This window comes from Miscanthus floridulus, chromosome 5, assembly GCF_019320115.1.
Source record: "Miscanthus floridulus cultivar M001 chromosome 5, ASM1932011v1, whole genome shotgun sequence".
NCBI classification, from domain to species: domain Eukaryota; kingdom Viridiplantae; phylum Streptophyta; class Magnoliopsida; order Poales; family Poaceae; genus Miscanthus; species Miscanthus floridulus.
The window spans coordinates 130,228,928-130,251,415 of record NC_089584.1 but is presented as its reverse complement, the minus strand read 5'-3'; the positions used below and the strand labels follow the sequence as shown (position 1 = coordinate 130,251,415).

General features: G+C 44.5%; 3 protein-coding genes and 2 pseudogenes across 11 annotated transcripts; 2 read left to right on the top strand and 3 right to left on the bottom strand.

Moving 5' to 3' along the window:
- Nucleotides 1-3,891: 3,891 nt before the first annotated feature.
- On the top strand, nucleotides 3,892-15,320 carry LOC136450776 (uncharacterized; annotated as a pseudogene).
- On the bottom strand, nucleotides 5,455-9,055 carry LOC136450775 (uncharacterized). 9 transcript variants are annotated; one of them, XR_010758419.1, is made up of 6 exons: nucleotides 8,655-9,055; nucleotides 8,385-8,525; nucleotides 7,751-7,822; nucleotides 7,490-7,535; nucleotides 6,505-6,577; nucleotides 5,457-6,223 (listed from the first exon to the last, which is right to left on the bottom strand). XR_010758419.1 is itself a non-coding variant. In XM_066451386.1 (6 exons), the coding sequence occupies exons 1-5, from the start codon at nucleotides 8,715-8,717 to the stop codon at nucleotides 6,509-6,511; spliced, it is 405 nt and encodes a 134-aa protein (XP_066307483.1). In that variant the 5' UTR covers nucleotides 8,718-9,055; the 3' UTR covers nucleotides 5,457-6,223; nucleotides 6,505-6,508. The 9 variants fall into 9 exon arrangements, 2 of the variants coding, with proteins under 2 accessions (XP_066307483.1, XP_066307482.1); XM_066451386.1 differs by having other exon boundaries at nucleotides 7,751-7,836; XR_010758421.1 differs by lacking the exon at nucleotides 7,490-7,535 and having other exon boundaries at nucleotides 8,351-8,525.
- LOC136453587 (uncharacterized) lies at nucleotides 9,802-13,090 on the bottom strand. Its single transcript, XM_066454147.1, has 4 exons — nucleotides 12,328-13,090; nucleotides 11,003-12,235; nucleotides 10,796-10,914; nucleotides 9,802-10,712 (listed from the first exon to the last, which is right to left on the bottom strand). Exons 1-4 carry the CDS (start codon nucleotides 12,908-12,910, stop codon nucleotides 10,323-10,325), a joined length of 2,325 nt encoding a protein of 774 aa, XP_066310244.1. The 5' UTR covers nucleotides 12,911-13,090; the 3' UTR covers nucleotides 9,802-10,322.
- Nucleotides 14,115-16,768, bottom strand: LOC136450777 (tubulin-folding cofactor A-like). Its single transcript, XM_066451388.1, has 4 exons — nucleotides 16,338-16,768; nucleotides 15,333-15,486; nucleotides 14,578-14,664; nucleotides 14,115-14,499 (listed from the first exon to the last, which is right to left on the bottom strand). The coding sequence occupies exons 1-4, from the start codon at nucleotides 16,370-16,372 to the stop codon at nucleotides 14,401-14,403; spliced, it is 375 nt and encodes a 124-aa protein (XP_066307485.1). The 5' UTR covers nucleotides 16,373-16,768; the 3' UTR covers nucleotides 14,115-14,400.
- A 957-nt stretch (nucleotides 16,769-17,725) lies between these two features.
- Nucleotides 17,726-20,087, top strand: LOC136455345 (uncharacterized; annotated as a pseudogene).
- Nucleotides 20,088-22,488: the final 2,401 nt, after the last annotated feature.

The window sequence follows — 22,488 nt, the reverse complement described above, 5'->3', positions numbered from 1 at the left end:
TGTAGCATAGCGATCAAGTAGTCCCAAACTGTGAGAGGCAGACGAATCGATTCGAATTTATTAACCATGCATGGGGAACCTAATCCCACGACATCCGTGTACCACACCGGGTTCACTTCACTTGTCAGCCGTCCCCATCGATCCCCAGGCACGTGTCAGGGCCAAACTGCCTTTGGGCTACAAGGTACCGTTTAGATGGCAATTTTTTTGGCGAAATGCTACTGTAGCACTTTCATTGTTATTTGGCAATTAGTGTCCAATCATAGTCTAATTAGGCTTAAAAGATTCGTCTCGTGAATTTCATCTAAACTGTGTAATTAGTTTTATTTTTTATTTATATTTAATATTTCATGCATGAGTCCAAAGATTCGATGTGACGAGGAATCTTAAAAAATTTGGCATTTTGGAGTGGAACTAAACAGGGCCCAAGTCTTCACATACAACGCTGTACTATGAATGCCCTTGCACCCACATGAGGCCTCATGGGAACCGCGTTCCAAGGACAGCAGGAGTATAAGCCACGTCCCAGTTCAATCAGGTACTAGGCTTCCCCATCCCATACTAGGTATGAGATTAGTACTTTCAAACACTTGATCACGAACACTATCACATCTCGACCTTAGTCCAATTTCATGTAGACAGATGGGGCAAACCACCGAGTACCGAACACAAGCCCGGCCTCGTCCATCGTCCTTATAGTTGCAACGTAAGTAAAATCATTCAACTCCTATAACTCGCGAGTGACAGGAAATCACTCGACTTTTATCGAGTCCTATTAAGCATTGCAACTACTTGACTTCTTATACTAGTGTTCAGATCAAAAGGGTACTACATTCATGCAATCTAGGTTTTCAATCAGCTCCTGGAACGTAAATGCGCAATCAAAGTATTCAATAGTATTGCACGTATTTAAAGATAGGAATTTATGCTCCGGGGCCAGCCTTCACACTCGGAGTTAGTGTACTGGTCCTCGGCTTGCTCTTGCACGGGCTCGACTCCGATGTGGTGCAGATCCACTACGGCTTCTTCTTCGGGCGCCGGGTGCAGCTCGTACGTTCCGTCGGCGATGTTCAACTCTACATGAGGTGCAATGCAATGATATGATGACTTTAGTTTAAGGATCTAAATGACATTTCATATATTATTACAAAAGAAACTTTACGTAAGACGTACGACTCTTAGATCGACACATACGTCGATTGCGTCGTAGATGGCGTATTTTCACGATAAAACACTTGGTTTGCATGAGGGTGATGGTGTACACCTATATTACGTGTTTAGTTACTTAAGATTAGAAAGTTATCCTGTTTCTAAATATTTTTATGTGCTTCTTCCAATATACCCTATTTATCCTTTTTCTTAATTAACGATTTCTTTATCGCGTGAAAACCGGTTCATCTTCCAGATTTAGTTTGACTAACCAAACAGCAACAAAAGAAGGTGAAACTTTACCAGCAACCTACCTTGTTACTACTGAGCTACTGTAAAAAGTTGGGGTCCATTAGAGGTGCACAAAAATAATTAAAATTACTTTATTATCCTAGGGTAGAAAGTAATTAACTAGTTTTAATTCATAAACCATAATGAATCTGGATGTGAAATTTAAACAGTGAGGTCTAGGGGTGAAACAGGGGCTTTGGTGAAATTTTCATGATTTTTAGAGAAGGACATCTATTTTCCATATAATGTTTCTATTTATCTTTCTCTAAAAAGGAAGGTGGGTTTCTTCCTGTTTTAGACCAGGTTCCATATTTTTCCTGCAAACTACTCTTCACCACTGACCTACTCCAAGTGGTTTCACATTTTTATCATCTCTGGATCAGTCATTATGCAAAAAGAAAAATCTACCCCTAGTTTGTAAATATAAAACTAAAACAGGGACTTAAGCATCTGTGCTAGGCTCCAAACATTTTTCCAAGCTTCCATACTCAGAAACATACACTACAGAGTTGGATTTATCTTTTTAGCATTTTTCCTTGATTTATAATGATTTAAATAGCCTACACAAGAAATAAATCATATCTGCAACATTTATACAGTGATAGGTGCAAACTTATTTTTCTATGAAACTAGACAGTTCACTGAGTCCAACAAAATTATTTTTTCATTTTTCTGAATTTTCTACGATTTTTGGTGAATTTTCAAAGTTAAACGAATTTTCTGCCGATTTAAATCAATTAACTGAAACAAACTTACACCGAGGCCCTCCTAAACTTCTGATTTCACAACCATACCCTCGCGAACTTACAACTAGGTCCTCGCGCAACTTTTCTCGGTTAAACTTACGGTCGGGCCCTCGGGTTTTCTAATAACCGCGAAAAGGTCCTAACAAAAGTTCACAGAGACCCCTAAAGTTCTATACCTTCACATATATGCCCTTGCTTTTTTTTATGTTTTGGCCCTCGATCAGGTTTTGCAATCACATCCATGCCCCTATGGCGGGCGCACGGCGACGGGCTTCAAATCCGGCGGCTCGCCGGCATTTCGCGGGTAACAAATGGGCGGGAAGACGCGCGTGCTCACCTTGAGGACTCGGGCGAAGGCTCGAGCGCGGAGGGGGCTCGATGGCGGTGAAACGGGCGAAGAACGGCTGGCTACGGCGGTGGAGCTTGGCGTCGGCGTTCCCGCGGCGTCAGGGCTTGGCAGCGGCAACGGGCGGGCGTCGGAGCTTCACGGGACGATGGCGAAGCTCTTGGCGGCGGCGACGAGGGGCGGCACGCGGCGGACATGGGCTCTCCGTGGTGAAGCTCGGGCGGTGGCGGCGCGAGCGGAGCGAGGCGGCGGCGAGGGGCGCTGGGAGTGAGCGAGAGTGGGAAGGTGGGCACGGGCGGGCGAGCGGGGTATATGTAGCCGCAGCGAGGCTCTGGCTGGCCGGTGGGCCGGAAAGGGAGCGAGGCTGCGCGGCTTGCCGGTGGACCTGGCCGCGGCGGCGACCATTGGCGGCAGGGGGTGGCAGGAGAGGCGCGCGGGGAGTGGCGGGGCTTCGCGTGCGCGGTGCAACGATCCAATCGAGGCGGCGCATTGGCGAGCTGAGCCCCGGGCTGCGTCGTGTCGCGGCGCGGGGGTTGGGTGAGGCGGCGACGAGGTACCAGCGGCGCGTCGTGGGGCAGGGCGCCGGGTGCGCGACTGGGCGAGGCGGGGGTGTCACAGAAGAGCTGCAGGGGCGCGCAACGCTCTACTGGCCACGGGCGAGCGTCGAGACGTCCTGCCGTGGACGGAGACTGGGCAACGGCGCGGCGAGGTGAGCTTGCGCCATGGGGCGCGTGGCGTGCGGCGCGGCGCGCGTGCATGCGCGAACGCGTTCAGACCAGGTGCAGGGCGTAGAGCCGGGTTTTGGGGATGATTTGCGTGCGATTTTTGAACTAAACCGTGTTTGGTCCCTTTACAAAAAGTGTTGTCCTAACAACCAAGTTCAAACTCTATTAAAGGTTTTTGCCCAGATTTCAAACGGATTTTAAGATAAAACGCGTCAAAGTTCGGCAAAAACTGAAAATTTCAGACTCAGCACGATTTCACGTTTCTGTCAGGGTTGACCATTTTAGGCGTGTTTGACCTTGTTTTTGAAACCCTTTTGTGCAGATTTTGGCCTAGCTCCAATAATCAAAGTTGTTAATGACTTGTAGCTCTAAAAGTTTTGTATACGGTTCAGCTCGAGTTCATATTGAAAATTTTGAAATAAAGAGCCCCAAAGTCGGGACCTTATGTGTTTTTCAAATTTCAGCACAGGTTTGTATTTCGAGTTTTTGACCTTTTTCTGATCGGTTTCAAGCAAAGTGCTAATTACAAAAGTTGTTAGAAATTGTGAGTTCTACAACTCTTAGTTGGACAGATTCTTAAGTTCTTAAGCAAAATTTTGAGTTATGAGTTAAAAACGTGTTTGGCTTGTGAGGGGCAAATGGGTCATTTTACTTGGATACAAGCTGTTCATTGGTTCCATTCTGCTCTAATGACTTCACTTAAGCTTAATGAAGGTTAATTTGGCTAGTTTGTTACAGATAGAGGGAGAGAAGCTGTCACAAAGTACAGAGGATGATGTTGGATCATTGGTCAGTGTTGGAGTCATATGCTACCTGAAATACGTTAGTTTGTCAATCATTTTTTGTACATCTGATTCATACTATTCCCAGGTTAGTTTGTCAATCATGTTATTTGCACCAATCACGTTTCATGTTATATTTATTGTTATTTGCAGTTGCTTGATACTGGATTCTTCCATGCTGATCCACATCCAGGCAATATGATTAGAACACCTGATGGAAAGCTGGCTATTCTTGATTTTGGTAAGTCAACTTGTTAGAAAATCCACAGATGACTCTCATGTCCATGTATGTTATTTTGCCACTAAAAAAGCTATGTTATTTTGCATTGACTCTAATTAAACTTTAAGCAAATGTTCCATACATCTACCCAATATGTGGTGTAGATGGCTATGCTTTACTATTCGTACAATGACATGCATTCGAGCAGTTTATGTAACTCTGCATTACTAACTACCGCCGCATACACTAGATTAAAACATGACAAGTGCAAACCTCATTTTCGGTAGCCTGTTTGTATTCCTTTTTAGCAAGAACTCTGCTGACTGAATTTAAAACATAATCGATTGTTTCATTAGCTTTTCTATCAGCCTACTTTTGCTATGTTTCTCTTTCCAATTTTTCTGCTTATGAAAAACCAATAAAATTGTATTATTTTCCTTTGTAGGGCTTGTAACAAAACTGACAGATGATCAGAAGTATGGAATGATTGAAGCAATTGCTCACCTTATTCATCGTGATTATGATGCAATTGTTAAGGACTTTGTGAAGCTAGGTTTCATCCCTGAGGGAGTTAACTTGGATCCAATCTTGCCTGTACTGGCCAAGGTTTTTTATCAGGCACTTGAAGGAGGCGGTGCCAAGAATATTAACTTTCAAGAATGGCAGCGGATCTAGCACAGATTACTTTTGATTATCCATTCAGGATACCTCCGTATTTTGCTTTGATTATTAGAGCCATTGGAGTATTAGAAGGTATAGCTTTGGTGGGAGATCCTGAATTCGCCATTGTGGATGAAGCATACCCATATATTGCACAGGTCAGCATTCAACCTTTGATTCAACCTGCACATCCTTCCCATATGCTTCTACTCTTTACATGGACACTGTTGCAATTGCAACTAAAATTTTCCTTATTTTTTATCAAAGAAACACTCGAAGGAGGCACATAGATGTTCTAATGGGAGTTTGGTTTAAGGTTCTGTATTGCTAATATGTGGTTTTATTTGATAATATCAGAGGCTACTAACGGATGAATCACCAAGGCTAAGGAGTGCCTTGCGTTACACAATATACTAGTGATTTGCGCGCGCCCATGCGCGCTGAGTGATGGCCGTAGTTCTATCTGGCAAATGGAATAACGCATGTTATAGAAAGCATGTACACAACGGTGGTTTTTTTTTTCTTGTTTTTGAAACACACAGATAAGGCATCGTTCATAGGAAATAAAATACTCATAGCTGTAGTCTGAAGAACAGACTTGCATAGTTCAGAACACTGAAAGATAGCAGTTGCACGGACACACGTACATGGTTGCTTGGCATGTAGCCATTTCTCCAGGGGAATAGTAACAAAAGCGAAGAAAATACATAGTTGGCTACGGAATGGCAACACTATTCAACAGTCGCTGGGGCATCTGTTCTCTTGGCCGAAGTCTGCTTTAGTTTGGGAAGCATGGCGCTGTCCAAGACTGGATATTCAAGAAGAGACAACAGCTCACCACGGAGGTTCACTAAGGACTGTGATAGCCCACAGAGAATCGATAAGGCATCTGGCTTGCTGGCAACAGAAGTGATTTTCTGACGTGGTTTTCAGCGACAGTAAGCAGTGGAACGGCGGTCGAACTTTCCTGACAGACCGAATCAAAGAAGGTCAGGGAGCCACGGAGTGCTGCATCTTTTGCCTTTATGTTGTTCTTCAGTTTAGTCACCTCATCTTCAAACAACATGGACCATGAGGTAGAGCAAAAAGGTCTTCTTTGAGTTTAGAAACATGTGCGGCGTTGTAGTCATCAATTTTCACCATTTTTTGTTTTCAGGGGAATTTAGTGCAGCGTGATCGATAGTTTTTTGTGTTTGTCAAATTTCCAGAAAATTCTTTTGTTTCCTTGTCATAGGATTCTCTAGCCAATATATTGCCAATCTTGAGACATGGTATGCACCTCGTCCAAAGATGTTCACGTGGAGCTGCAATACACAGTTTGGTCAACAACTGAGGAAAGCTATAACAATGGCTTGGTCAAGGAAATCTGCTACAAGAAGCCAATGTTTGAACTCCATTGTGATGCAATGCTATCGTGGAAGGGGACACTCAAATTTAATACCAAGATGTTGCCATAAAAATACAACAGTTGATGTCCCACTGAAGCAACAGTTATAGACACAAATAAATTGCAGGACATGGAAGCAAAGTTCATGGCTATAAATCTGTCATTGGGGTTGCAAAGGGAGGAAGGAAAAATGCAGACCTGATCAAGTATAAGGTGAGCAATGGCACCTGATGCCCCACTGATTTTCACTAATTTGCTCAAATACAGGTACCTACAAATGGAGACTTATTATCAAATAAGCAGTAGTGGCCGAAAAAGCTAGCTACACTGCATACTGATAATTACTCTTGAAGCTCAGAGAAGATACCAGACATGTCAGGCTACATAAAGAAAATAAAACAACTGATAAACCTTCATATGAAATGCAGGTCCTCTGTACACAGTAAACCAGAAGATGTAGCTAATCTAGGAGTAAGCTAACAATGGCACAAACAATAGTATAAAATAAATATTATAGATGGCATCAAGTCACAGACCAAGCCTAGATGCCCTTGGGGAACTGAAACATCAAAGCTGTCATCATTGCGCTTTCAGTAGGAAGTAGCCATAGATCCGAAGCATAAGGTGAGCAACAACTTTGCTAAAGCAACATGGCTGGGGAATCAATCTCATAGGTCAAGAAACAAAGGATTACATCATATGTACATTTCAGATCTTTTTCACCATTATGTCTCACTACTTATATCAAAGAGCAACATGTTCTTAGTAAATGATGATGATTGTCAAACAGATTATATGAGAAAACTATGAAACAACAAATCTTGCAGAAAAAAGAGGAATTATCAAAATAATCAAAACCCATATCTCCAGGTCTATGCTGGTTAGAATCATCTAAGTATATGCACTAATCAAGAAGCCAATAATTAACAATGATCATCTTATCTGCGAATACATATAGTGGCATAATTATTCAAAATTAGTGTTGACCAAATCTGATCAGATGGAAATAGAAGCAACCGCATGGCCAACTCCATTCAGAAATAGAAAACGAGCTCGATTCATTGAAATTTCAGAGTAGTCATACCTAGAAACATCATAGTCATAATGACTGGACCAAATGTTGGTGACACCAATCATAAATTTAGAGTGGATGGTGTAAGTATTTTTTTGAGCAAGTGTGTACCTTTTGGCCAAACCCCGAGGCTTGCAGCTCTAAAGAAGCCAATGTACTGCTTAATATGATATATCACATTTCTCAGCAAAACAAAGAAGCCAAATAGCCAATGTAAAAAACTATTTCAGGTTTTGACACTACATGAGCAATGTTGTAAAGTTTCTTTTTTTTTCTTCATGCCAACCAGACCATCAACTCTGAGTATTAATGTTTTTTCTCTAAAGTCGTATAGAAATTAGAAATTGGAAGAAGTAAGGAAATGACATTTACCTTATTGTGTATTCACGTCTTCCTGGCCTGCACCCATGTGAAAGGACTATATTTTTGTCACTGTGTGCAACTCTGCAATTAAGCCACTATTCATAAGCTTAGTGGTAAATTTACCTACAGAAGCTCAGAATAAAAATGATTGGCATAAAAATAACCAAATCCATCCAATGTAACTATTCCCCACTGCAACAAACAAAAATTAACTTGAACCCAATTTAGAGTACCTAACCAGCAGAAGCAATTGACAAACTTAATCTTTTCATTTCAGCTATTTCAGTCACGGTCGGATTATAAATCTGGGAAACATGTACAGCTAAGCTATAAACCTCCACCTAATTTTACTAATTTTTGTAGATATCACGTACATTCATAATGTTGAAAATCGAGCACCAGCATCTTAATTCTCTTTTCTCTGTATGAATGAACTAAAAGCTTCAGTTATATGGGACCCAAGCGAACAAAGCAAGCCAAACAGCTCAGCTAAACCAGGAAACTTCGTCAGCTTTACTAAGAGAACAAGGCAAGAAAAACAAGGCCAAAAAAAAGGAAAATTCATCAAAATGTCAGGCTCTATAGAACGGCAATCTCATCATGAGGTACCAAATGTAACACTGCCACTGTCGAAGAACCATACTGGCGCAAATGCAGACAGCATGAGGGGTCGGGCGCAGCTCCACTGCAGGTCCGGCAAAGCTCCTCCGCAGGCCTGGCGCAGGTCTACTGCAGCTCCTCCACACCACAGATCTAGCGCCCCCCCTTCAACCCCGTTCAGCACCTAGAAACCACGCACGGTGAGCCGCGCGGAGAGGCAGGCCATCAGGAAGGCAGCAATCCATGGACGGAAAAAAAGGAAGAAAATTAAAGGAAGAAAAAGCGAGGATTAGGATAGGCCAGGGCGACTCACCTCGCGCAGCCGGTAGGACGAAAGGTGAGAAAGAACAGAGGCGTGTGCGGCGTCTTTATCCATGCCGTCGTGGCTTGCGTGGCGGATCCCGGTCGCGGAGTCGCTGAAGTGCACGCCGGACGCCGCGCCCACCGACGGGACCCTCCCTCGCCGCACCGCCGCGCCGTGCGCCGCGCTCGCACCCACCGTCAGGGCCCATCTACGCGTTGCGCCGGTGGGCGCCCTTGCCCTGGTCGGCCCGCACCCGTGTCGCAGGGCGCGTCCTCGCCCCGCGCCCGCGCCGGTGTGCCGCCGCGTCAGGAGAGAGAGGGAGAGATTGCCGGGGATCGGAGGGCGGCGCTAGGTATCTAGCTCGAGGGAGGGACCGGAGGGAGAGGAGTCGGAGCGGAGAAAAAAGCAGGAGCTTGAGAGACGGGTTAGCTAGATATCTTCAGTGCGGGAAACTGGACTGCGACGCGCTGAGACTGTGGCAGGACCCACAGGCTCCTTCGCCAATGGGTGTCCGACAGCAGCCTTCTGTCCCAGGCTTCACAGGCCCACATTGGCTCCTTCAGCCAATCCTGAATCGACAACAAAAAGAGGGCACAGACCAGCTGACCGAGCTCTGATCCAGCTGCTGATCAACGCGATCACGGCCACCCACCAGGCATCGAACGGCCACCATCTCGTTTACTACCGTGGACATGCTGGCCTCGCGAGCTGGCCACAACGAATTTACACTTTAAATGGCAAAACTGGTGTTTTCGATGCAGAAAGGTTCATTGATGTTATGCAAGCTTTCGAGAATTTTATTCGTGCAGCAAACATGGGGAGAACTTGAAGGGAAACATGGCTGAGCTGGCTGATATAGGAGCTCAACCTAGCACCTGTTTGGTTCCTATATTTCCAATGGCCATAGCCCAGCCTGAGCAGCCAGTTAAAGCTCGTGCAGCTCTTGCTTTTCTGCTCTCTGAGAGGGGGAACTTCTTTCGGGAGTTCATTCTTGATGAGGTGAGCTCTCGTCAAAGGTTTTTTTTAGGCGCTAGGCGTTTTCAAGGCGGTGACCCCTCGCCTAGCGCCTAGGCATGCCTAGGCGCGCCTAGGCGTTTTCTAGGCGTTTTTCCCTTTTTGTATTTCAGCATATATATAGCTGAATAAATTATATAAATAATTAAATATAGTAGCAGAGTGAATAGTATAAAAGGAAATAAGGTCCAATAGACATACCTTAGTTGATACAAAAGTGACATTCATGCTTAGTTCATACATTGATACATAGTTGATAGTTCATACAATACAAATGTGATGTTCCTACAGCAATACAATGGACCATATCAGTAGTTAAAATGTTAAATACAAATGGACAGCAGACCATATGAACAATACATGTTAAAAGATACAGGTTAGATACTTATCTGAATGATCTTAGCCTTCTCCTATCCATCAGACATTATCAGCACTCAGCAGCAAAGGAAAGCCATTTCAGAACACAAACATGTAGGGATAACAGTAGCAGCAAAGAAAATTAAATGCATAGCAGACCAGTAGGACAATACAACACATAATTTAGTTCTCAAAACACAGAAGTACAGAACACAGGCACAGACTGCAGGAGTTCTAAGTTCATAAGTTAAAAGATACAATTAAAAGATAAACATGACATGATAAAGCCCCACTGCCATATCTTCTTCAATAGGGTTCCATATATTCATCCTCATCTTCATCAAACTCTTCTTCTTCGGAGTCAAATTCTTCTCCTTCATAAAGCTGTCTCACTCTTGCACTTCTACGCAGCTGAAGTTGTTGGTCTGCTCCCACTGCTTCTCCAATAACAGACCAAGGTATCCCTGTACCTTCCATCTCCTCATCTTCCTCATCTCTATAGACAACTGTTGCACATTCATCTCCATCCTCATACAGAAAACCCTGAGCTTCAGTTGTGTCACTAGACAAGAGAACATCAGTGGTTTTCTTTGACACTATCCTTTCTTTCTTATTAATCAACTTGGAGTTGAATTGAATAAAGACCAATTTGTTGAGTCGGGTTATAGTAAGCCTATTTCTCTTCTTAGTGTGTACCTACAAATTAAACAATAGAGCATATAAATATTTCCATTCCTGTAAGTTTACTACTGAAATCTGGACATTAGATAGAGAGTAACCATTTCAAATGTACTCCAATTTCTTTCACAGCCTGAAGAGCTTGATGTCAGAGATAGGATCCTTGTTGCCATCTTCTGTAAAGCTGGTGTTTCAGTTCCATACAACCGCCACCAAGATGCTGAAATAAATGAGCCATGTAATGTCAGTTACAAACTTACAATAGAATAATAGATGCAAATAGATAACAGCCATGTAATATGAGTTACCTCTACCTGGGTTGTAATCATATTTTTCACAAGCCTTTGCAAGCTTCTTGTTAAATGGTCCTTCTCTATCCTGGAACTTCTTTAGTTCATGGTTGGCAGTCTGATCTTGCTTGTCCTCATCATCATTATAAAAAGTCTCTACACAACTAATAAATCCTTCTGTTATTGTTGGCTCATCAAAGATTGATGGGTTAGCATAGCTGTAGTATGGATTCGGCAGATAGGCAGTCAAATGCAATGGAGAATCAAGTCTTCCTTTCATCTTCTTGTCAATAATAGCAATAACTTCCTTGTAGCGGGTCTCAACATTGCCATAGGCTTCCTTGATCTCTCTTTTTGCCTTCAGTAGTTCTCCATATAGGAAACCCATTGATGGCTTCACATCCCCATCAACCAAACGAAGAACTTTGACCAATGGCTCAAAAACACTCAAACACAACTTCACATCCTTCCAAAAGGTTGGACTCAATATGGTTGCTGTTGCATCTTTTCCCTTTTTTGACTTCACATCCTTCAATGTGTCCCACCTACTATGAACCACCATCTTTCTTAGTTGGTCCTTCTTCTCTAGCATGCTGTTCAAAGTGAGAAAAGCTGAAGCAAACCTAGTCACCCCTGGCCTTATTATCTCTTTCCCCTCTGTGAAGTGTCTCAAGCACTCTAATGTTCTTGTGTGCCCATAGACAAATATGGTGAATGCCTTTGCTTGGTCAATCACCTTCTTGAACCGTGGTATGTTGCCAATTCCTTGGAGCATCAAATTGATTGTGTGAGTTGCACAAGAGGTCCAAAAGATGTTTGGTCTCTTCTCAGCCAATAGCTTCTTTGCGCCCATGTTGTTAGAAGCATTGTCTGTCACTACTTGCACCACATGATCCTGACCAATGTCTTCAATAGCTTTGTCTACTAGTTCAAAGATGACTTCACTTGTGTGTGACACATCTGACATCTCTTTTGAGCTGATAAAACTAGATCCATCAGCACAATTAGTGCACAGGTTCATTATGCTTCTCCTCTTCCTATCTGACCAAGCATCAGTCATAATAGAGCACCCATTCTTCACCTTCTCAGCATCACGTTCTTGCAGCAAACTCTTGGTTCTTGCATATTCTTCATCTAGCAAACTCTCTCGCAGATCACGCTGAGATGGAGGTTCCAGTCCAGAACCAAACTGTCCAATTGCTTCACACATTTGCTTGAACTCATCATTGTCACAAGCGTTGAATGGTATGGCTACAAATGATACAAAAAAGTGTAATTAGTGTTCAGTTCAGGCATGTATTCAAATCTGAAATGTAAAACAGAAATGCATAATAGTAAATTACCATGGTTATAGACCCATCTTGCAATATATTTATGCACCTCATGTGTTCTTTGTTTCCAAAGTTCCTTGTTCAGCTTCTGTTGCTGCAAAGATTCAGATTTTGTTGCTTTAGGATCAATAGCACGTGTCCACTTATCAATGGGTCCTAATTTGTGAGGCTCTGAACTTCCAACACAAGTCACTTCATCATCCTCTGTTCCAACCCGAGAAACATTCACTTCTTCTCTAAGCTCTAGTTCACGAGCAGCCTGCTGCTTCCTCTTCTTTTTTGCATCTTCTAGCGATTTCTTGCACTTCTCTTTAGCCTCATCTGTGCTCTTTCTGCATTTCTTCGCATTTGTTCCAACATTGGCCACATGTTCCTTCAACCGATGGATCCCTCCTTGGCTCCGATGACCACAGAACTTGCACTCGACCTTGTCCTTATTGTTTGGATCCACCAGAAAACCATACTCCCATCCCACATCATCTGAATTCCTTTTCAGGACATTCACTTCCTCCGGAGCAACTTCTTGCTCCGACATTCTACATGAAGAGAATGCAGAGGCATATGAAACTATAATTCTACAAACATGCAAAGGCATATAACAGCAATTCAAGAAATTAAGCTGCAATCTACAAACATGCAGATAGTAGGTACACAACAGACATCAATCATTCAGATTTCAGGCATATTAGATAGCAGATGTTAGTACATCACAGATGCAGATAATAGATGCTAGATACAGAGCAAGAACAACAGGCATTCAGGCATATTATATAGCATCAACCAGATGTCCAAAGGTAGTAGGTAAACAGCAGCAGCACACAGGCACACCGCACACAGCAGAACAGCACAGGCGTACAGAGCAGGAAGATGGAAGGGAGCAGTCGAGCAGAGGAGAGAGGAGCAGGGGGTGGGTAGACCTCACCTTGGGCTTGTGGAAGGCCGAAGGCGGCGACGAGGACCTCTGGACTCAGTGACTCCCTCCCCTGGTGGGCTCGAGGAGGAGCTCTGGACTCGCCTCCACCCTTCCCTGCAACGAGCCTCGGCGGGACACCAATTTCGCCGGTGCTACGGGTGGCGACCGGCAGGAGAGATGAAGACCGGCGGCGGACAGCAGTGAGGATCTCCTTCTCCTATTCTCCTCTCTCTCTCTATGTCTCTGTCTCTCTCTAATCCGGCGCTCTGCTCTTTTCCTTCCCGCGCAGCTGCTTTCTTTCCCGCGCTGTCGCCCGCTCTCGCGCGTGCGCGCTCCCGCCCGCTCTCGCGCGTGCGCGCTCCAGCCCGCGAAAACAGAGTCCCGCGCCCGCGCGCTCCCGCCCAGCCGCCGCCTCGTCCGCCTACTCGCCGCCCAGGCGCCGCGGAGGCGTCGCGGAACGCCGCGGAGGCACGCGGAACGCCGCGGAGGCGCGCGGACCGCCTAGATGTACGCCTACCCCCGTAGGCGCCGCGGTAGGCCTCCGCCCAGCGCCTAGTCGCGCCTAGGCGACCGTGGAATCTCGCCTTGCCGAACATTGGCTCTCGTGTTGCAAGGACCGGGACTTGTATTTGGCACATGAACTTACTAGATGTGGAGAGATGCCCGGCAACACATGACTTGTATTTTCGCCTTTTTTCCCCCTTACATACAGATTTAATCTTCTAGTGAGAATTGAACAGAAGCATCGCATGTCTCCCCTCTTCAAATGGAGACATTGCCCTACTTGTTCAAGGGCAACACAATCAGTGCAAACTCTTCCAGAAAATTTTCAGAGTAATTCTCACAGCATGTGCATTAGGGTTTCTCTTTGGTCTACGACCATGTGTACACAACCTTCCTTTTCCTTTTTTTTTTATATTTTCAATATAATATAAAAATCTCAGTAGGGCCTTCCCTGCCATTCCTGTTCGGTCAAAAGCCGGTGCTCTCACCACAATGACGCGTAGAACACATCAACATAAGAGCAGCAAACACAATTCCGTGCCCAACTGTAGAATTTCCAAGTCAAGATACTCGTACATGAGTTTACATCAAACACATCTTACTAGCGAGCTCGCAAGGTCTCAACAGCAAAGCGATTGCTAATAGTTCAGCAACTGTGAGTTCAGAATTCATTCTTCTGTTGGCTTGACCACAGCTTCGACCTCCATGATAGTACTCTCAGCGTCTCCAATCTCAGCACCTTGTTCATTTGCCTCCTTCAGTTCAGCCTGCAATAAAACAATTGTTGCAATGGATGGACAAGGCCACACAATTTCTAGATAGGGGGATGGATATTTTTAGAGTACCAGTGTTGCTTTCAAGTCTGCCAGAGCAGTCTCAAGTCGCTTGTGGCAGTCTGGAACCATCATCCTCGACTCAGCTAAAACATTCTCCTGCAGAGGTGAAGTTCAAGTTTCAGTGACTTGTTAGTTATGAGATCAGACCATCAGACAATTTCAACAATGACCATACACAGTCGCAGTCACATGTAGACGGGAAAAATCACTTTAGCGGCTTCGTGTGGCCTGACAAATGCAATGCATCTGAGAAGTGGGAATTCAGTCAATGCCAGATTTCAATTCTAGGCCACAAAAAGATATACTAGGATGGAAATAGAATTATCTCATCCCTTCCAAGAACAAGGGGGGAAAAGCAATGCGTTCAGTTAACAGTTAATTAATCCTCCTAGATGCTCATATACTTTGATCAACACATAATTTTCAGTTATATTTCATTCTAATTAAACGAAATATCTCCTCTCAGTGGAAAGACACAAAATTTCTGACTTATGAGCCTTGTCATTATTCCAGGACTAAACTGAATCAATTCGCACAGCAATCAGAAGTACTAGATGCTCATTCAAAGATCAGCGACAACACAACTACTACAAGAACCATTTTGAACATATTAGATTACAACCAGACACAAGTATTTAAGTCTTCAATAATGCAACATAGTATGATCTCAGTGTCGCTACGACTAGGGCAGGGTCACAGGGGGAGGAGGTCAATAACTTGGTCGAGTAAAGGAAGAAAGCTTTGAGCATCAGAAGACCCGTCACCTGCTGCTTGAGATCGTAAGGATCGGCGCCCTTCTCCTTCATGTCGGCGGTCTTGTCCGCCTCCTTCTCCACCTCCTTCTCGTACGAGTGCAGCTCCTTGACGATCCTCTTGCACGTTGACGTCTTGATCTTCAAGTTCCTCAGGGTGGCCATCCTAGAATGCAAGAAAGCGAAAGCGCATCAGGCACTCGAAGCATCGCAATGGCGGAGCACACTCTAAATTTTAGGTGGGGCAAACATGTGAGAGAAAACTCGTAGTAAAAAAGATCATGTACACATGCCACACATTCTCATTGAAATCACACAAATAAGAGTACAAACGATTAATAAATTATGTTTAAATATTGAAGATGGTACCTCCAGTAAAAAGGGAGATGGTCTTTAATGCCATAAAAATTCATTAATTCAACACAAACCAGGATGCAAGAGCTAAACAAACCAAACCTTTCGATTTGAAAGACAAATCAGTTAAATCCTATTTCCCTGTTGCTAAAATAAAACATCACATGACAAAAAGGTGAAGGGAAAAGGGATGGCTACAGGGCGGGTTCGGATCGGGTGGAGTGCCTGGGCACCCAAAACCGAAACCCGAACCTAAAACCTAAATCCGAACCGAAAACTGTTTCGGGTGAAAATCCATCCCTGAAACCGAAACCCGCGGATACCCGAAACCCAACGAATTAACCGAAACCCGAACATGAACAGTACACTATAACAGTAGCAATACAGCACCAAGTTCAGGGATAATTTGAGTATCATTACAGTAACAATAACAGTCTTAAACGATTTTGAGTACAGCAACAATACCAGTCTTAACTCTTAACAATAAGAGTACAGCAACAATTTGAGTACCAGTACACTAGTACAGTAACAACTTAAATTACAAGTTCTGGCACTACTGAAATTACAATTATTTCAGAGATAAGAGTTAAATTCTAACATAGACCAATTCCTGAAAATTAGGTTACAGCTAGCATTGGAAGACAGACTAAAGAAATAACATACAAGCCAATTGATAAGTCCTTGTGACCTTGTTGCATATATGTCCATCACCTGCATGCATATATCACAAGAAGCAGAAAGAAAACGACTGCTGTAAAGTAAACCTACTAGCTTGTATGCCACGAATGGGCAGACAGTATAATAGCAGCGACGGAGCCAGCGCCCGTGCTACCGGGGCTTCAGCCCGGGCTACCGATCGAGGGAACGTGGAGCCCCTCCTCAGCCCCACCTTAATTTTTTTGCCTAATTATATGGATTAGGAAGGGCTAAAATCTTTTAGAAATGGAAAAATGGCTCTTTTAGTTATTGGGCCTTCATAGAGACAGAACATCACAACACAGGCCCAAATCCAATCGTGAAACAAACCCTATTGGGTACGGGGTACCATCGGCCGCTGCATCCCTCCCGTCCCGACTCCTCTTCGCTTGACATTCTAGCGGCGGCGGCGGCTTCCTCTTCCTTCGTCGCTGCATCTTCTGGCAATCTGGCGGCTTCGCGCGGGGCGGGACGCAGGCGGCCACGGCGCTCGGCCCAGCGGCGCGGACGCACGGCGGCCAGGGCGCTCGCCGGCCTTGCCCCAGCGGCGCGGGCGCGCTGCTGCTGGACAGCGGCGGGGAGCCGAGGAGGCCAGCCGCAGGCAAGGACGCGACTACGCAAGGTGGGCGGGCGGGCGCCGGCGGCCGCAGCGTGCAGCGCTGCGAAACTCTGGAGTTTGGAGGCAGGCAGGCGAGCATCAGCCAAGCAACAGTTTTTAACTGTAAAATTGAGTACGCAGTCCATGATGTGTGTTGAATGTTTGATTATGATAGATTTCAATTTTTTAGATTTTCAGTATGTCGAAAAGAACTTTGATGAACTACTATTCAAGTGCAAGTGGCAGTGGCAGTGGCAGTGGCTCAACTCCACATACTAATGAGAGCACAAGTCAACCAAAGAAACTGAGGGAAGAGTTTAGTCATTCAAACCTAATTGCTGACCCTGCACAACGCAAACCAATTGATTCTTATGATCCAGCAATTAGAGACCAATTAAAGAGAGCATATGCTTTGAGTGGTCCAACCCAACCTCATGAATTTAAATTTCCTTCTAAATGGATGGTTGATCAATGGAAAACGTTTCAAAAGTCTTGGTTTGATGAATTTGATTGGCTAGAGTATAGTGAGTCCAAGGATGCTGCTTTTTGCTTATATTGCTATCTTTTCTTTAATTCGGGAAAGCCTGAAAAATTTGGGAGTTCTGTCTTTGCACATCAAGGTTATATAAATTGGAAGAATGCTAAGGATACTTTTCAGAAGCACAGTGCTTCCAAGAATCATACAGAGGCTAGACTAAAGTGTGATGATTTTATGAACCAAAGGACTAGTGTGGGTCGAAGAATAGTTGAGGTAAGCATGGAGGAAGAAAAGCAATATAAGATTCGTCTAACATCATCTTTAGATGTTGCAAGATTTCTTATATATCAAGGGCAGCCTTTTCGTGGAGATGATGAGAGTTGTACTTCCCTCAACAAGGGTATGTTCAGAGAGATGGTTGATTGGTATAAAGATAAGGTAAATATAGTCAATGATGCATATGAAAAAGGTTCTAAAATTGCCAGATGATATCTCCAGATATACAAAAGGATCTTGCAAAAGCTTGTGCAGAGGAAGTCACAGCTGTCAGTATGGATGAGATTCGAGGTAGAAAATTCTCAGTGCTTATTGATGAGTCCCGGGATGTATCAATAAAAGAGCAAATGGCAGTCATTCTAAGGTTAATACTCCACAATTGCAATTTTGGTCAGAGCTTATTTTGTGCATAGATTTTATTACAATTATTTCTACAATTATACTAACATATAAAAAATGTATTGTGCAGGTTTGTGAATGATAAAGGGCAAGTGGTGGAGAGATTTCTTGGACTTCAGCATGTTCAGAGTTGTACAGCTATTGCATTGAAAGAAGCTTTGGTTGATATGCTTTCAAGTCACAATTTGTCTATCTCTATGCTTCGTGGGCAAGGGTATGATGGAGCTTCTAATATGAGAGGTGAATTTAATGGGGTGCAGAAATTGATTCGTGATGAAAATCCTTATGCTTTCTATGTGCATTGTTTTTGCCCATCAATTACAATTAGTGGTTGTTGCTGTTTCCACTTATAGTGCAGACATTGTAGATTTCTTTAACTATGTTCCTTTAATAGTTAGCAATGTGGGTGCATCTTGTATGAGAAAAGATGCCTTGCTTGCAAAGCATCAGGATGTGTTGCTAGAAAAGATTGAGACGGGTGAGATTATGACTGGAAAAGGTTTAAATCAAGAAAGTAGCCTAGCTAGGCCAGGAGATACAAGATGGGGTTCACATCTTAAAACTTTGCTTCGCATTTTGGTGATGTGGGAGGCTATCATAGATGTGCTTGAGATAGTGAAAAAAGATTCTATTAAACCAAGAAATAATGGTGGAGCTTTAGGTTTAATTGAAAAAATGGAGAGCTTTGATTTTGTGTTCATCCTGCATTTGATGATACAATTGTTGAGCATGACAGATATTTTGTCACAAGCTTTGCAAAGGAAGGATCAAGACATAGTTGAAGCAATGCATTTGATCTCAGATGTGAAAGATAGCTTGCAGGATATGAGGGAAAATGGATGGGAGCCATTACTCAAAAAAGTGATAACATTCTGTAAGAAGAATGAGATTGAAGTGCCAGATATGGATAAGGAAATAAATGTTAGAGGGACACCTAGAAGAAGGAAGCAAAAGGTAACAAATATGCATTACAATCATGTTGAGCTTTTTCTGGTCGCCATTGATGCCCTCTTGACTGAGATGAATCATTGGTTCAGTGAAACAAGTTCAGAATTATTAGTATGCATGGCTGCTTTTAACCCAAGGGACTCCTTCTCTAATTTTGATGTGAAGAAACTTGTGAGGCTTGCTGAAATTTATGCCGATGATTTTGATATTGGTGAACTTGCTGTTTTGCCAAATCATCTTACACAATTTGTCAACCGTGCTAGAAGAACTCCAGACTTTCTTGGATGCACTGAGCTTGGAAAAGTTGCTGAAATTATGGTCAAGACTAAAATGCACACATCTTATAAATTGGTTTATCGTCTCATTGAGCTAATCTTGATACTACCAGTGGCAACAGCTTCAGTTGAGAGGATATTTTCAGCCTTGAACATTATAAAGACAGATTTGCGCAATAAAATGGGTGATGAATGGCTCAATGATTTGATGATATGTTATACTGAGAAGGAGATATTTAGAAAGATTGGTAATAAAAAGATCAAAAGGCGGTTTCAAGAGATGAAAAAGCGACGTATGTTATTGCCTAAAAAAGTAGTGGTATGCTCTATTCTCTTCTAAATTTATAATTTGGAGGTCTATATATCAATATATGTATGACTAATCGATTATGTCTATTTTGTGTAGGTTGCTACTTCGGAGGAATAATGTGGGGTGGGGGGGGATTTATTAGTTTCACAATTGGTCCTTTCGGTATGAATGAACTTCATCTTTTTTTTCATGCTGTATTTTGTGAATTTCGTCGTTGGTCGACGTTTTCAATATAATATTAATTCAAGCTATTATATATATGTCTATTGTGTGGGGCCATAGTAGAGATAAATCGCCGTAGACTTTTGTTCAGCCCGACCTAAATTTTTTCCTGGCTTCGTCGCTGTATAATAGTAACATCCACACCAATTGTTACTAATGAACCATGCAAGGATGGCAAAGAAAATGATCGACGGGTAATTAATAATGCCAACAACCGGCAAGCAAGTCAGATACCTTGCCAGGAAGGTTCAGTAATTCAATGGAGGCTCATCACACCCTTCTACTTGTGAAAATTAAGAGAAACAAATAAGCTAATGTTAGAGTAGCAATAATCACCCAACTATTTGCGACGGAACAACATCAATTTCTGCAGATTAGTCATCCGTTCAAGCATTACAAGAACCACTTAAACCACTGACCTGCTGGCGGGGTGCCGGGACGGCGCACGGCGGCGGGGCCTCGCGGTCGCGGGACGGCGCACGGCGGCGGGGCGCGGCCGGCAGTGGATCCGGCGGCAGTGGATCCGGCGTGCGGGAGAGGCGAGGCCACGCGGGACGGCCGACGGCGGCGGGGTGGGGGACTGGGCGTGCGGGACTGCGGGCGGTGCGGCGTGCGCCTAGGTGCCTGGAGGGTGGTGTATCTTCCCGTTATTGCTGTACTGGAGGGCGTGCGCCTGGGTGCCTGGAGCGTGCGCCTGGGTGCCTGGGCCAAGTTGCCGGCGCACGTCCTCTTAGGCCTCCTGGGCCAAGTTGTTGCTGAAGCCAAACTCATGGGCCGGATCTGCGCTAAACCGCCGTCTCTTCTCTCATCGTCGTCTCCCTCGTTGGCGTCTCCGAGAATCCGTCTACGGCCGCGCTGCTTCAGCTCCTCTCCCCGGAGAGGCGTCCAGTCCAGCTCCGGTATCCCATGCCTTCTCTTCCTATCGTTCCTTGCCATGGTTGCCAAGATTACTGCGTGGGAGTTGACTGCTTCCTATTCCCGGGAAATAGAACTTTCAACCTTGAATTTGCGCCGGTTAGTATCAGTGATGTCGCGGGTTTGGTTGGTGTGTGTCTTAGCTATATGCTTAGGCGGTGAATCAGCTGCTGTTTTGGAGGCACATTTAGGTTTTGTGGCTGATTAGTTTTGTTTATAGTAAACCGGCCATTCGGTTTAGTACCAGGGATGCTGCTTCACATGTGTGCTGCGTGGGGTTCCCTAAAGGCCATTGATTGGGTTCGTTTGTTATTCACAAATCGAAAGCGAGAGTTGTTGTCTGATGCTGTGATGGTTTCACCCGTGATCAGGGGGTGGTTGGTCACTTGGGTGTACTTTAAATCCAACAACATCTCCCATGGTGCCCGGATTTGTTCAGTCTGTGTTGTGTGTTAGCATAAATCCATTAATCCATTTTTACAGCTTTGTACTAACTGAACTTTGCTGCTAATTGTCTGTCTCAGTAGCGTATGAAGTTTATGCCAGCGAGAGTATGGCATTGGGTTGATACCATTTTATAGCTTCGGGACATTACTTTAGCAGCTACCAAATTGTAAATGTCTATAGCTTCATGCAGAGACAGCAGATCGAGTCAGTACAGAATGGCTACCTGCTATCACCTTTTTCAGCCAAGCACATGTACTGAGCTACCAATAATCACAGGTTACTGCAAATCTATGTGTAACACCCCAGGTGTTAATTTTAGGGTTAAAGAACTTCATTAAGCATAATGAGCATCATGGCATTGCATCAGTTTCAAATGCGTGTTAAGAAAATGGAGCTTTCTAATTTTCATTTGGTTGTTCTCTTACTGGTGTGTCAGTTGCTCTGTTGGTTTTCAAACATACGGGCACGCGTGTCATCCTCTTTTATCCTCTCTGCCTTTCCTCGAATCCCTCTATTCGGACCGCTGGGCACTTGGCCGACCCGCCGCGCCAGCGCCTGCCGCCCGCGCCGCACATCGTCTCACCCCCACGCCAGAGTCAACTTTCAAGTGCCTGAGCCCGGCACGCCGTCCCGCCTCGTCCCATCGCTGTCCACTCCGTCGCCCACGCCTCTGCGCGCCACTGTAGCACTGACCACGCCATCACACGTGTCTGACCGTGCCAGGGCGAGTCCGGTAACCCCGCCTCCTATATATAATCTCCACTCAAGCAGGCCTCACTCTCCCATTTCCTCTCACTTCCCTTCCACGACCAGGAACAAAAACAGAGCAAGCTCTTCCTCTTACTAGCCACAAGCTCTGCTCCACCGTTCCTACTCGTCGCTGCTTCCACCCTGCCAACACTCTTAGCCAGCCTCTCTACCTCACTTACCGCCGCCAGAATTCCTGGAACCGGAAAGTGAAGTTTTAGTACCGTCCGCGCTATCACCCGCCACCACCCACTTCACCGTCGACGCCCACCTTTCCAACCTCCTCTTCTACGACCTAAAGGTAGAATTGACCGTGGTGAGCCTCTGGCCGTTGTGTGCCACGTTTTCTTGGGTTTCCGGTAGTTTCCACGCCCAAAGCCAAGCTTGCCACCGGAGAGCCACCGTTGTCCATGGCGGTAGGCTTAAGGCTTGTTTTTCCGGGGCAGTAAGTAGTCGGGGAGTAGTGCCTGAGTGAAGAGTTGTGTTAAAGAGGTAGGCCGGGT

Excerpts from the sequence above, each read along its gene's own strand:
- LOC136450775 (XM_066451385.1), bottom strand. The coding sequence starts at position 8,717 with ATGGATAAAGACGCCGCACACGCCTCTGTTCTTTCTCACCTTTCGTCC. Across the intron at positions 7,837-8,384 it reads TGCTGTCTGCATTTGCGCCA|TGGCTTAATTGCAGAGTTGC; the intron begins GTATGGTTCTTC and ends GCTTATGAATAG. Across the intron at positions 6,578-7,750 it reads AGACGTGAATACACAATAAG|GTACCTGTATTTGAGCAAAT; the intron begins GTAAATGTCATT and ends CTCCATTTGTAG.
- LOC136453587 (XM_066454147.1), bottom strand. The coding sequence starts at position 12,910 with ATGCCTTTGCATGTTTGTAGAATTATAGTTTCATATGCCTCTGCATTC. Across the intron at positions 12,236-12,327 it reads AAGATGGGTCTATAACCATG|CCATACCATTCAACGCTTGT; the intron begins GTAATTTACTAT and ends TATCATTTGTAG. Across the intron at positions 10,713-10,795 it reads ATTGGAGTACATTTGAAATG|GTACACACTAAGAAGAGAAA; the intron begins GTTACTCTCTAT and ends TTTAATTTGTAG.
- LOC136450777 (XM_066451388.1), bottom strand. The coding sequence starts at position 16,372 with ATGCAACAAGGTCACAAGGACTTATCAATTGGCTT. Across the intron at positions 15,487-16,337 it reads AAGGACTTATCAATTGGCTT|GATGGCCACCCTGAGGAACT; the intron begins GTATGTTATTTC and ends CTTGCATTCTAG. Across the intron at positions 14,500-14,577 it reads CAGACTTGAAAGCAACACTG|GCTGAACTGAAGGAGGCAAA; the intron begins GTACTCTAAAAA and ends GTTTTATTGCAG.